The following is an 11,766-nucleotide window of genomic DNA, read 5'->3' as shown; positions in this document are numbered from 1 at the left end:
GAGACCGCTTGAGGCTCGGACTGCGACGCTATCGACCCATTGAGTCGTTGAGAATGGTGTGAGGTGATCGCTGTAGCGCTCGCTGGTCGACAGGATTGCTTTGGCCGCGCGCCGTTCGCGTCACTCGGCCGAGTCGACTCGCTTGCTCAAGTGCCGAGCTCACACTGAGCCGCAAGACGGTCCAGTCTAGACGGGAGGAAGAGCTCGCTGCTGAGCAATGAGCGGCTTCTCCGTCATCGAACTTGTCCGGAGTCGTGCGGTCTCGAGCTCGTGTGCGCGCTCCCGTCAGCTCATAACGTCAAGCAGGCTACCTGGAGAGCATCAGGAGCGTCAAGCCAGCGAACAGGTGGAAGATTGTCGTGCTCGACAATCATGTCACGGCTCATCTCAACACTGTCCTCAAGACATACGACGTACTCGAGGAGAATGTCCAACGTGAACTTGCTCCCTTTGGTCAGCATTTGGCGAGTACTGATTCGCAGCACATGTCGACAGAGATTGAGAACATCAACGATACTGCTCGGTCAAAGTCACCTTCGCTCGAAGCGCTCTATATCCTTGCGCCAACACGAGATAATGTCGAACTTGTCCTACGCGACTTTGCTCCTGTCAGGCAAGCACGATGTCCTTCCTGCTCACTTCAACGAGCACTGATTGTGCTGCTCTCGTGCACAGACCAGCAATGCCATCTGTTCCAAGCTCGAGAAGCAAGGGCAAACAAGTACCGCCTCCTCAGCCTACTGGGCAAGATACCGTGCCGCGCTACAGAGCAGTCCATCTGTTCTTCATCGAAAGTACGTCCTCTGCTTGAGCCGAGGCATGCCCAGCTGACCGAAGTGCAGCTCTCGATGATGCACTGCTGGCCAAGCTCGATGCCGGCCTGCCTCAGTCGTACTTGCTCAATGTGCAAGAGATCTACATCAACTTTTGGCGTACGTCACATTACCACTCTGCTTGATAATGCTGATGATGTGTAACGCGTAGCTGTCGAAGCGCAGATCTTTACCACGTCTAGGCGGAACCGAGATTCATTGAGGATACTTTACGCACCGCCCGGCCCGGGTAGACAGGGACAAGACGAGGCTGCAGCAGTATGGAATAACGAGCTCGAGCGTACATGTAGGGGCATCGTCAACTGTCTGACGACACTAGGCGAGTATCCTGAGATACGGTACTTCGATCCGCCGAGCTCCTATCTCGCTCAACCTATCGGCGCAGCTGCCGTCGTGGGCGAGCCTGTCTCCAAGAGGCTAGCGATGAAAGTACAAAAAGCAATGGACGCCTATTGTCGAGATAATGCCGACTTTCCGCCCGCACCCGATCCGCCAAGACCGCGAGGGATACTGTTTGTGACCGATCGAAGTATGGATCTAGCCAGTCCCTTCTTACACGAATTCACTTACCAAGCCATGTGCAACGACTTGCTCAAGATCGAGGATGGCACCCACTACGTACATACTTTCACCAATGCTCAAGGACAACGAGAAGATAAAGCGACTGTGCTGTCAGACGAGGACAAGATCTGGACAGACGTTCGACATATGCACATGAAGGATGCCCTCGATAAACTCATCGCTGCCTTTAAGCAGTATCAAGGGCAGCAGAGTGGACTGTATGGCGAGACGCAGACGAGCTTGAACGATCTGCGTGATATGCTCGCGAGTCTACCGGGCATGAAAGACGCCAAGGAGAAGGCAAGCATATCGCCATCTCTTAGCAAAGCTTGCTGATGCTCGCTCATTCTTGTCAGCTCTCGCTCCATCTGGACATGGCAGAAAAGTGTATGGGATTATTCGAGCAGAAGAAGCTGCCCCTCACAGCGTCGGTGGAGCAGGCGAGCCCACTCTGACATACGAGTCTCCGGCGCTGACGTGACTTGGAGATGGTAGTGCTGTGCAACTGGTATGACGCCCGATGGCAAGACACCAAAGACGCTTGTTGAGGAGATGGTCCCATTACTCGACGATCGTTCGGTGAGCAATCTCGACAAAGTGCGCATCATCGCACTCTACATTCTCCATCGAGATGGCGTGCCGGAAGAAGACCGCAAGCGTCTCTACCAACATGCTCGACTGGCTCTGCACGAGATGGACTCTGTTGACAACTTGCGCCATCTCGGGCAAGAAGTGTCCAAGGTCAGCACAAGTCTACTCATCAGTATCCTGGCTCATAGTTGGCTTGCGCGCGCAGGACACGAGCAAACGGAAGAAGCCGCTGTTCAAACAGACCAGTCCGGAAGACGCCTATGACATCTCACGCTACCAACCAGCAGTCAGATACATGCTCGAAGAGCATTTTGCCAACCGACTTGACCGGACAACCTTTCCGTACACACAAAATCCGCCCACAACGACGACGCAAGGCGCAAAAGACGTGCGACCGGGTGCAGTAGCTGCACCTGCCTCCCTTCGGAGCACTCGGCCGCGGTGGACAGATCGAAAGGGCAAGCCTGCTAATGCACCTCGACAACGCGCCATCGTCTTTGTTGCAGGCGGTGCGACCTACGCAGAAGTCAGGACGGTCTACCAATTATCCCAATTGCTTAGCAAAGACATACTGCTTGGTCAGTCGCGCAGTCTCTCAGCTCAGATAGTCGTGATCGCGTGCTGATATCGGCGAGCAGGATCATCTCATATCTCTACGCCTGAAGCTTTCGTGACCGAGATGCGCAAGATCGACTCGTTTCCGTACCCGCAAAGGCCGGAGCAAGAGATGCGACCTCAAATCCCTGCGCCTTCGCCGAAGCGACCGCCACAGGATCCTAGGCGAATGGAGAGACCGCCCGAGCCAATGGCATCAAATGGCTACTCTGCGCCTGCTCCCCGCCAAGCGCCTGCACCTCCGCAGATGAGGCAGCCTAGCTCTGCTGCTCAACAGCCCCCCAATGGGTTCTATGACAGCTCACGCTCATCCGTTCTGAGCTTACAGAGCGGTGCTTCTGGACAGTCGACCGGTCGGATAGGAGAGAGCAAAGATGACAAGAAAGCTCGCAAGGAGCTCGACAAGCTCGCGAAAGCTGCTAGTAAGCCTGAGAAGAAAGGCTTCTTCAAGCGATGACTCAATGCACCTTTCCTTGCCTCTGATGCCGCTCGTCGTCTTGACCCAGATCGTCTTGACGCGTGTGCTGACGTGCTAGACGACCTTTGGACCAAATGAGCGCTCTTGCCCTAGCCAACGGGCGAGCGAGACCGAGGCGAAGCAGCGGTCGATCTGCTAGCCTCAAGCAAGGCTCGGCAGGCTTGCTCTCGCCAAAAGAGACGACTGAAGCGGTACGGCTGCGTTCGCTTTATCGATCTGCCGCCCAAGCGTTCGTCCTCAAGGATCATGCAGTCACGCTAGATGCACTCACAGAGGCCTATGTCATCCTCGATGACGCATCTGCATCACCAGTCGGCTCACAGGACTGGACTGCAGCTCATCGACGCAAGTTTGAGATATTACGGATCACCTTTCTGGCGACGTTGCTGGCCGACGTGCTCAACTCAGATGCATCACTACCGGGATCTGTGTCAGCCCATGCTTGGATCAAGCCATTGTATGCTCTCGTGACTGCCAAAGGCAAGACAGCGGTGCGGACGACACCAGACAAGAACGAGCAAGCCGACAAGATCGTCTATGCGCTCTACAGTCATGCTCTGGCTACTTTCTCGCCTTCGCACACGCGTGACACACTCGACACTTCGATGCCTATCGCTACCGCGGACGTCGGCGCAGTACCGCCCTCCGTCATCGTTGCAACCTCTTTGGGCGCTCTCAAGCTGAACGCGCCTTTAGCTGCTCGCAACATTATAGAAGCCTGGCTGGGCAGCCTCACGCCAGCCTTGGAAGCTCAGCTGGAGCGTACGAATCTTCAGGTCGAGGCAGATCATGAATCACTCCAGACTTCCGTCCTATCGCCCTCCTCCTCAATGACGCTGCCCGCGTCTGCGAGCCAGTCGAGCTTGTCTGCTTCAATAAGCATCGATGAGGATGCTAGAGCATCGCTTGTCTCTTTCGAGAGGATTCTCGAGGTCTTCAGCTTGGCTGTCCTGCCTCGTTTGAATCAATGGGACGAAGCCGAGGAATTTGTCCGGCTGGCTGCCCGCGCCAACGGTGGCTTACTCAGACAAGCCAAGGTCGATGTAAGCATCCAGTGCCATCATGCGAATTTGCTCTGAAGGCAATCCAGACCCTTCTCGACGAGCTACAAAGTCTGAGATCCAACAAAGCTGCAGAATGGGAAGATCAGCGAAGGCGCGAGCTGCAGCTTGCTGAAGAAGCTAGGCAAAGGCGGAGAGACGAAGAGCAAGCAGCTGAGAAGCAGCGAGCAGCAGCAGCACGTAAGACGGAGAAGCAGGCGCGGAAGAACGACAAGCGTGCCGAGTCTAGCTCGCAGAGCGACCCATCTAAGCCGAGCGAGCCTCCACTCGAGGAGGAAGGTCAGCCTGTCGCTACGGGCTTCACATCGATGCGCAATCGTCTCTCAGGCTTTATGCGGCAATCCAATCAACAAGAAGCGGCCGTGCAGACAGGCACATTGCGATACTTCCTTCAGCATTACCTCGGCGCCTTTGCAATGAATGATCCGCTTCGGATTCTCTCGGCAACGCTGTTCCTCTTCTCCGTTGCAGCCTGGCTCAGGCGACGAATGACACCAGGCTTTGCGTCGCGTCAATCATCTTCGCTAGCGGCAAGTCGTGCACGCAACATGTTGACAGATACGCGCCAGAGCAGCATTTTCGCTGTCGCAGCTCGCAAACTCATAGACACAGTCAAAATGGGCACATCTGTATCCACTTTATGATGCATCGATGGTTTAGACATCGTCAAATCGCTGAACGAGCCAGTCGCCAGCCATCTGCGGTACCTGACCAAAGCCATAGCCCAGATGACCTTGGCGCTTGACACGCAAGAACCCTAACTTGCTACGTGCGCCTGAGATCAGCGAGCTGAGCTCCCCACCCGCACCATTAAGTGAGCTCGAACTCCCCAATGGGTTTGAGCTGCCTCCAGCGCCCGCGCCAGCGCTAGCGAACGGGTTCGATTTGCCTGCGCCGCCCAGCAGCTTACCGAGACTGTTTCCCATACCGCCAGCAGCACCTTGGGCACCTGAAAAAGGGGAGGATCCCCCGCCGCCGCCCAAGCCTTTGCCGAGCATGCTGCCCAACCCACCGCTACCGCCGCTACCGAAACCTTTGCCGAGCATGCTACCTAATCCGCCTCCCATGGAGCCGAGTCCGAGCCCGCCCGCGCCTGACCCGCATACGGGATCGGCCGACGCGCAGATATCGAGTAGACGGTTCTTATCGGAGAAGAAGGGCTCGGGTACACGGCAGCCGGCAAGCGTTTCCAAGCCTGTCGCTTTCGTGGGCTTACCGGTCGCGTCGACGAGGCCAGCCTCGCCCGATGTGGCACAAGGACTGCCAAAAACGAGCGTAGAGATATGAGGACTGTTGTTGTGCAATTGGCCGAGGGCTCTGATCGTGCATGTTGCTCCTTGTGAGTAGCCTATGAGGACATTGATCGATTGTGGGCAATCGTTGACGGCCTTGACGATGAAAGGAACGCATTGAGATGTATCTATGCTTGGTCATCAGTATGTGGCAATGACAGGCCGGGTTGCCATGAGATACCTTGCATCACTCCGGCAGGATATTCTACATTGACGATCTCGATGTCTGGAAACTTTGCCCGTGCTATGTCAATCGCAGGCGTACATGCTGAACATGTGCCGGGCAGTTCCTGGCGGGACGCGCTACATCAGTTGTTGTCGAGTGGTGAATGGTCAGACTTACACCAGTACCGCGCGAGACAATGACTCGGCGTTTTGCGCACTGCGCATCGATCGAGAATGCGAATGAGATTAGCGCCAGCACCGTCAGATAGCTCGTGAACATGTTAACGAGGTCCAGCTCGATATGTCAAGATCGAGCTGCATCGATATCGACACGCTACGTCGCTCAGGCGACTGTTGCGTGCCCGTTGCTTGGCAGCTACAACACCATGTCATCGAGTCGCGGAGTATGTCGACAAGCGCAGCGATGCGCGACGTCTGCCGATTTGCGAATTGCCGATGCAGCTGACGTCAATAGGCATCGACCTCGCTTCGAGAGACGCCGCGGCCGTGCGCCAGGGCGGTGTCGCCTTGTAAGCCTCGCGGCATTCACAGGCAGTAGGCGATGACCTCTGAGACCCTTATACTCAGCCGAGCAGACGCGAGCACTACCCGGTTGTGCGATTGTGTCGGAAAAGATGCGCTTCACATTGACTCTCATTGCTACTGCGCTCGCATTGATCGAAGCAGCTCCCGCCGATGTCGATGTCAATCTCGACATCATGCAACGAGTCGAGCTTGCTAATGGGAACCATACCGGAGAGGCAGCATCGACGAGCAAGTTTCTTCGCGTTCATGCTACGTCCGCCGGCCAAGTCGAATGCACGGAACGAATGGTTCTTCAGGTGCGAGGCACGGGCGAACCGCAAGGCGCTTGCAAGCCTTGCACGCCCGTCATTCGTAGCTTGCAGGCGCAGATGGATGTCCAGCTCGTAGATATAATCTACCCTGCAGGGGCTGGGCAAGATTCGTCACAAGCGACAGCCAGTGTCATTGAGATCGCCAATGCTTGTCCGAACAGCAGAATACTTGCTCTTGGATATTCTCAAGGAGCTACAGCAGTCACGAGAGCGTTGTCTTCCATCAATACTGCTGGCCAGTCGGCAATTTTGTTCGGATCGCCTTGCCGAACGCCTGGCGCAGATCAAGTCAATGTAGATGAGAACGGGGCAGGAAAGACGGCCAAGGTCAGGGGACTACAAAGCGGAGGTTGTGCCGTGCCTGCAGCATACAACGATCAGAGCAGAGTCTTAGACATCTGTCATACTGGCGGTGAGCTGTTATCGCATGTGTTTTCACAGAAGCTGACAGATAAGGCGTGCTCCAGATCCAGTGTGCTCGAGCAGTATATTCAGTTCGGTCAACAACCACCTTCAGTACCAAGCCCCGCCGACGGCTAAGCTAGCTTCAGACTTTGCCCTTGCGAGAATGATGGCATAGATATAAGGAAACTTGTAGAGCCCATGTGTTTGTAGATGTTTGCATTGTAGAGCCTTTCGTGTCTATCGTGCACGATGATCAGTCTGGATGTGGAACGGAGTGGGTGGGATGAGGCAAGATGTAGTGTCACTTCAGCCGGAGAAGCAGGAGCATAGCGCCATGCTCGATCGACCGCGTTCGTTCGTTCTGCTCGCGTTCGTGACCCCGTCAAAGCGTCGTGTGCGTTGCCGCAAGCGGCCCTATGGAGCCACTGCGGGACGCCAATGCGTCGGCAGTCGGCTCTTTCATCAACATGCTTTGGTCAGGATGGCACAAGACAGGCAGCGCGCAATTGGAGAATAAGATCGTCAATGAGACAGTCAGCGAGGCCATCGTCCAGCTCAACTCGACCGTCAAGACTGTGCTGCCCGAGACGACTTCGACGCGCAGAGAGGCGATGAGACGGCTGAGCTACATCGTCAACACGTTGCCTGACTCGGATCAGCCTCAGCCTTTGACATTCCTCAAATCGGCCTATTTCCCCGTCGTGATGCTCATGGCGATCATTATCTCTCAGATCCGGCATATCGTGCCCTCATCACATAGACGGAGATTACATCAATTGAACACGAGACGGTACAAGTTCATCACCAACGGGTTGCGCGCCCTATCGTTGCTTGGCCTAGCTTGGGCTATGCGCGGCATTGTTTTGCTTTGGACGCAGCACGATGCGGAACAGACTACTCGGCTGGCTCGTGCGATGAGAATGATCTGCGGGTTGCCCAAGCAGCCTATAAGAGAGAGCTCGGCCCTTTGGCGCGTCTTCATCGCCACCAATGGCTCAGCTTTAGTGGAGAACTTTGTCAGATCGCTGGAGAACGACGACTATAGAGGATCGTTCAACCTCTTGTCCTTTTCTTACCTACTCTTCTTTCATGGCTACACATCGGGCGATGATCCAGATCAGAGACCGACCGTGCCGCCCACACCGCCAGTCTTTCTACTCATTCTGCTCACGCTAGGCGAATTCGCGTGTCTGACCCTGATGAAGATGGCTCGTAAACGATGGAGACTCTACATCACGGCTCTCTTCTCCCTCGCAGGGCAAGCGACATTGCTGTCCCTTGTCATCAAGCTCGTCTACTTTGGTCACCCGGATCACTATCGCTCTGCGACTGCCCTGCTCTCAGCGGGTCAATACGTCAATCGATTTAGCGAGACCATTTTTCTTTTGATCGGCATCATCACTGTAGCCATACATCTCGCCACACACTTTGTACTCGAAGACAGGATACCCTGGCGCCAGGTTCTCCACCACCAAACTATAGACCCCAATGATGATTTTTACATCACCATTCTTCGATTCGGAATACACAGTCTCGAGACGACTGCGATACTCGGCTGGCAGAACGAAGTCTCCTCGCTCAACTTGAGACCATATGCTTACGTCGAGCTCTCGAACGACATTGATTCCGTAGGCTTCGACCGAGTCACGGGGCAAGTCGCGATGACTTATGCTGATCCTGCCGACCCACTTCATGCCGCTCGCTGGCCAGAAGATCTCATGAGGGACAACATAGGCTTTTTACCTCCCATCGATGTGCCCAGGGGTTCAGGCTTGGCCAACGAAGTCAAGAGGGTACAGGCGAGCAAGCGTCGGAGTGAATGGGATCATGAGGATGCCCCTATGCACGTCAGCATCCGATACTGCTGCGCCCTTGTTTTGTCATGTACAGCAACGTTGAGGATCATCAATCGGAAGATTGGCCGTCTGTTAAGGCTTGGCAACCTTGCAGGACGTGCAGACCGACTCGGCGTAATCCTCAGACGAGCCGGTGTGATCCCGATCGGACCAGAGTTTCAAGCGCTGGCCGGAGCGCCACGTGGCCCGAATGAAGACAGCAACGACTCTGATGACGAAGACTTTGTGCCCAGCGACGGGTCCTCAGACCTGACCGATGACGGCGAGCCAGACAGCGAGCCCGAAGACCACGATCGAGCAATCGGCCCACTCGCTCTGTATAACGATCTCCTGGCAGAGTCCTCAGGAGATGCAGCCGAGCTTGCACCGGTCATTGTGGCACACATGACTGCAGCAAGCCAAACGCCGCTTACCCGAAGACGTTACGCTCGTCTGAGCCATCGTCCAGACACATCTGTCACTGCAAGCGATGCTGCGCTCAGCACCGCTATTGCTGCTCGTCGTACAAACATGGCGACATCGATGCGACCCGGTCGCACTGATCCAGAAGACTTTGACGAGCTAAGACAGAAACTCTGTGTGATCTGCGTGACGGAAGCGCGAAGTATCGTCTGCTGGCCATGCCGATGCTTTGCGCTCTGTGACGACTGTCGAGAGAACATGGCTGGTCGGTACAAAGCTTCCGAACATCTCTGTCCGTGCTGTCGAACAAGAGTCGATGGCTATTCTCGCATCGTGAGTCCCTATCTCATCTTCACCAATGGACGGCTGATTCGGACAATAAACAGTATATGCCTTAGTGGCACAAGCAACAGCAATGTAAATGTACAGTCGTGTTGTGATTCTATTGAGCAGCTATGACCGTAACGAGTGACTGATCGAGCGCCTTGACTAGCTTCTGGAGCTTCGTCCGCGTAGTGTCAGCAAGGTAGATGATCGCGGAGGCCGACGTGACGCCGTCAAAGAGACCAACACATCTGCGTCTAATAATCAGCATTGGCTGCAGAGACCGCAAAGAACATACGATTCGAAGAGCTCGCGTTGTTTAGGCTCTAGCGAGCTACCTATCTGAGCGATCCAGGTCTTCTCTTGCTCTGTCGGTCTGACGGGATCTGCGATCAAGGTAGCAGTAGCATCAAGAGAAGGTTTTTTGGAGATGTTCCAGAGTCGTCTGAGCTGTTCTGAGCTTACTTGTCGAAAGGGCGAAAGTTTCCCATCCGAAGAAGCGCTCAGAGGCACAGCAAGTTCGTGGCCAATATCGGCCTCCGGGGAAAGAGTCGCGCGATTGTCTGGTCGAGAATGCTCGCGTGCTACTGCAGCTGAGGCAGCCCACTTGGTCTCTGGCGTTACAAGCAGCCGATAAGTTTCAGTATGCTGAATGGCAATGTTGTTCTGCAACAGCCAGATGAGCATCTGCAAGCCTGTCGCCTTGTCGATCATATAGCCTTTCTCTGCCAAGCCTGATAATACGATTGCAAAAGTCACCGAAGGAGCGAGGTGATGAAGCAATATGGCCAGAGGAGGCTCGTCAAAGTGTCTGCGGAATTGACTAGACAGCAGCGCCAGTTTGCGTGGCTGTAGTGTCGGCGCAGGTCCGTATACGTGGCGCAAGGAGACTGTCTCGATCACACGAGCTTTGTTCCATCGCACGAGGTGGCCGACGATCTTGCGCACGGTGGTACTGTTGAGGTCGAGAGCCATCTGGATCTCCGAAATACTGAGCGAGGGCGTCATGACGCTGAGGAAGCGCTGTAGTACGCCGTCATTCTGATCGAGCTGCTTGGCAATATTTGCAGGCTCTTCCAACGGCAGTGCGGTTTGCCAAGGCTGACACAGGGCATCGGGAATGGCAGACCGCTTCAGGTTGCCAGCTTCTGCATCAGCGTACATGTTACGATCGAGCAGGATCGTATTGAGCTGCACAGACATGTCGAGATGGTCGTCAAAAGTAAGCTTTGCTACTGCTGGTTCTGGCTCGGCTTTGAGAGCAGCATATAGCGTCACTAGCTGCTGACACAGTCCAGAAGATTTTGAAATGTCTTCCATGTATTGCGCATAGCTTGTGCCTGCCATGGTTGTCAGGCGAGTTAGGCTGTAGGTCATTTGCTTACCCTTTTCGAGTGCGTTCTCTCGATCGCGCACGATGTTTCTGATTGCATTCGTCACGTAGCCGCTACGCTTTTCTACGTACTTGAGCGCAGCGGTCAATTTGACCGCGACAGATCTGACTGATGTGTCAGCCAGAGCCTATCCATGACGACATGAGAGCAGACTGGTAGTAGACATCAAGATGACGACTGAGATGTCGATCGCTTGGAGTATCAATGACAAGCACAAGGTGAAAGGCTTCAATGCCACGACGCGACCGCGTGCTTGGCTGCGCTGCCTCGTTCGTCGCCGCATCGGCTGCAAAGTCGTGCGTCTTGATGTCACTCCTCCGTTGCGCATCGCTCTTGGGTGCACTTGAAGCTGAGCTGAGCCAGACGGGATGGCCTATGAATGACTTAGCGTCAACGACGAGCTCGAGCTTTTGGTTGCAGAGCTCTTTGTCGGGCATGAGGAGTGAAGCCAACAAGGTTGTCGGCAGACCGAGATACTCGTCGAATGACGGCGCAGACTTGTCGTGATGGTATGCGTTCGCTTGTCTTGCCGCCAATGCAGGCGTCATCTCCTCTGCATCCTCCTCATCGCTACTACCTTGCTCTCCTCTCAGGTACCGCAAGCCCTAGCACGCGCTCACGTCAACGCGTTGCGAAGAAGCGGGAGAACAGAGGGCAAACCAGGCCATCTTCCGATGAAGTGTCCGAATCTGAGCCTCTGCAACGGAGCTGAACATCCTTGATCTCAGCGCTCTTTCGATAGATGGGTCTGCTCAGTCGCGGGATAGCTTGCGGCTTGGGTGGCCAGCCGAAGACAAAGGTTGTTCCCGAGCTAGCCGAAGAGCAGACGAGTATGATGGCCAGCAGTGTTGCCATGCTGTCATTCCATGAGGCAGGCGCCCCCGTGAGCTGAGCCGACAATGACCGACAATGACAACGCGACGAGACAATTT

General features: G+C 55.1%; 5 protein-coding genes across 5 annotated transcripts; 3 read left to right on the top strand and 2 right to left on the bottom strand.

Moving 5' to 3' along the window:
- Positions 1 to 217: 217 nt before the first annotated feature.
- On the top strand, positions 218 to 4,783 carry L969DRAFT_92521 (uncharacterized protein; the record flags this gene model as incomplete). The annotated part of the gene is made up of 12 exons (XM_014714427.1): positions 218 to 254; positions 307 to 435; positions 496 to 613; positions 676 to 794; positions 843 to 932; positions 985 to 1,694; positions 1,751 to 1,834; positions 1,890 to 2,135; positions 2,191 to 2,563; positions 2,624 to 3,022; positions 3,172 to 4,121; positions 4,169 to 4,783. The coding sequence occupies 12 exons, from the start codon at positions 218 to 220 to the stop codon at positions 4,781 to 4,783; spliced, it is 3,870 nt and encodes a 1,289-aa protein (XP_014569913.1).
- A 12-nt stretch (positions 4,784 to 4,795) lies between these two features.
- On the bottom strand, positions 4,796 to 5,876 carry L969DRAFT_15305 (uncharacterized protein; the record flags this gene model as incomplete). Its single annotated transcript, XM_014714202.1, has 3 exons — positions 4,796 to 5,559; positions 5,613 to 5,721; positions 5,775 to 5,876. The coding sequence occupies 3 exons, from the start codon at positions 5,874 to 5,876 to the stop codon at positions 4,796 to 4,798; spliced, it is 975 nt and encodes a 324-aa protein (XP_014569688.1).
- Positions 5,877 to 6,108: 232 nt separating this feature from the next.
- L969DRAFT_58239 (carbohydrate esterase family 5 protein) lies at positions 6,109 to 7,088 on the top strand. Its single transcript, XM_014714426.1, has one exon. The coding sequence runs from the start codon at positions 6,232 to 6,234 to the stop codon at positions 6,991 to 6,993; it is 762 nt and encodes a 253-aa protein (XP_014569912.1). The 5' UTR covers positions 6,109 to 6,231; the 3' UTR covers positions 6,994 to 7,088.
- Positions 7,089 to 7,230: 142 nt separating this feature from the next.
- L969DRAFT_85062 (uncharacterized protein) lies at positions 7,231 to 9,589 on the top strand. The gene is made up of 2 exons (XM_014714425.1): positions 7,231 to 9,449; positions 9,503 to 9,589. Exons 1-2 carry the CDS (start codon positions 7,275 to 7,277, stop codon positions 9,512 to 9,514), a joined length of 2,187 nt encoding a protein of 728 aa, XP_014569911.1. The 5' UTR covers positions 7,231 to 7,274; the 3' UTR covers positions 9,515 to 9,589.
- Positions 9,367 to 11,743, bottom strand: L969DRAFT_85061 (uncharacterized protein). The gene is made up of 5 exons (XM_014714424.1): positions 11,495 to 11,743; positions 10,988 to 11,439; positions 10,826 to 10,938; positions 9,739 to 10,780; positions 9,367 to 9,691 (listed from the first exon to the last, which is right to left on the bottom strand). Exons 1-5 carry the CDS (start codon positions 11,687 to 11,689, stop codon positions 9,559 to 9,561), a joined length of 1,935 nt encoding a protein of 644 aa, XP_014569910.1. The 5' UTR covers positions 11,690 to 11,743; the 3' UTR covers positions 9,367 to 9,558.
- Between the last annotated feature and the right edge of the window lie 23 nt (positions 11,744 to 11,766).

This window comes from Mixia osmundae, assembly GCF_000708205.1.
Source record: "Mixia osmundae IAM 14324 unplaced genomic scaffold scaffold_2, whole genome shotgun sequence".
Taxonomy (NCBI): Eukaryota; Fungi; Basidiomycota; class Mixiomycetes; order Mixiales; family Mixiaceae; genus Mixia; species Mixia osmundae.
The sequence above is the reverse complement of the archived record's forward strand: the minus strand, read 5'-3'. Positions and strand labels throughout refer to the sequence as shown.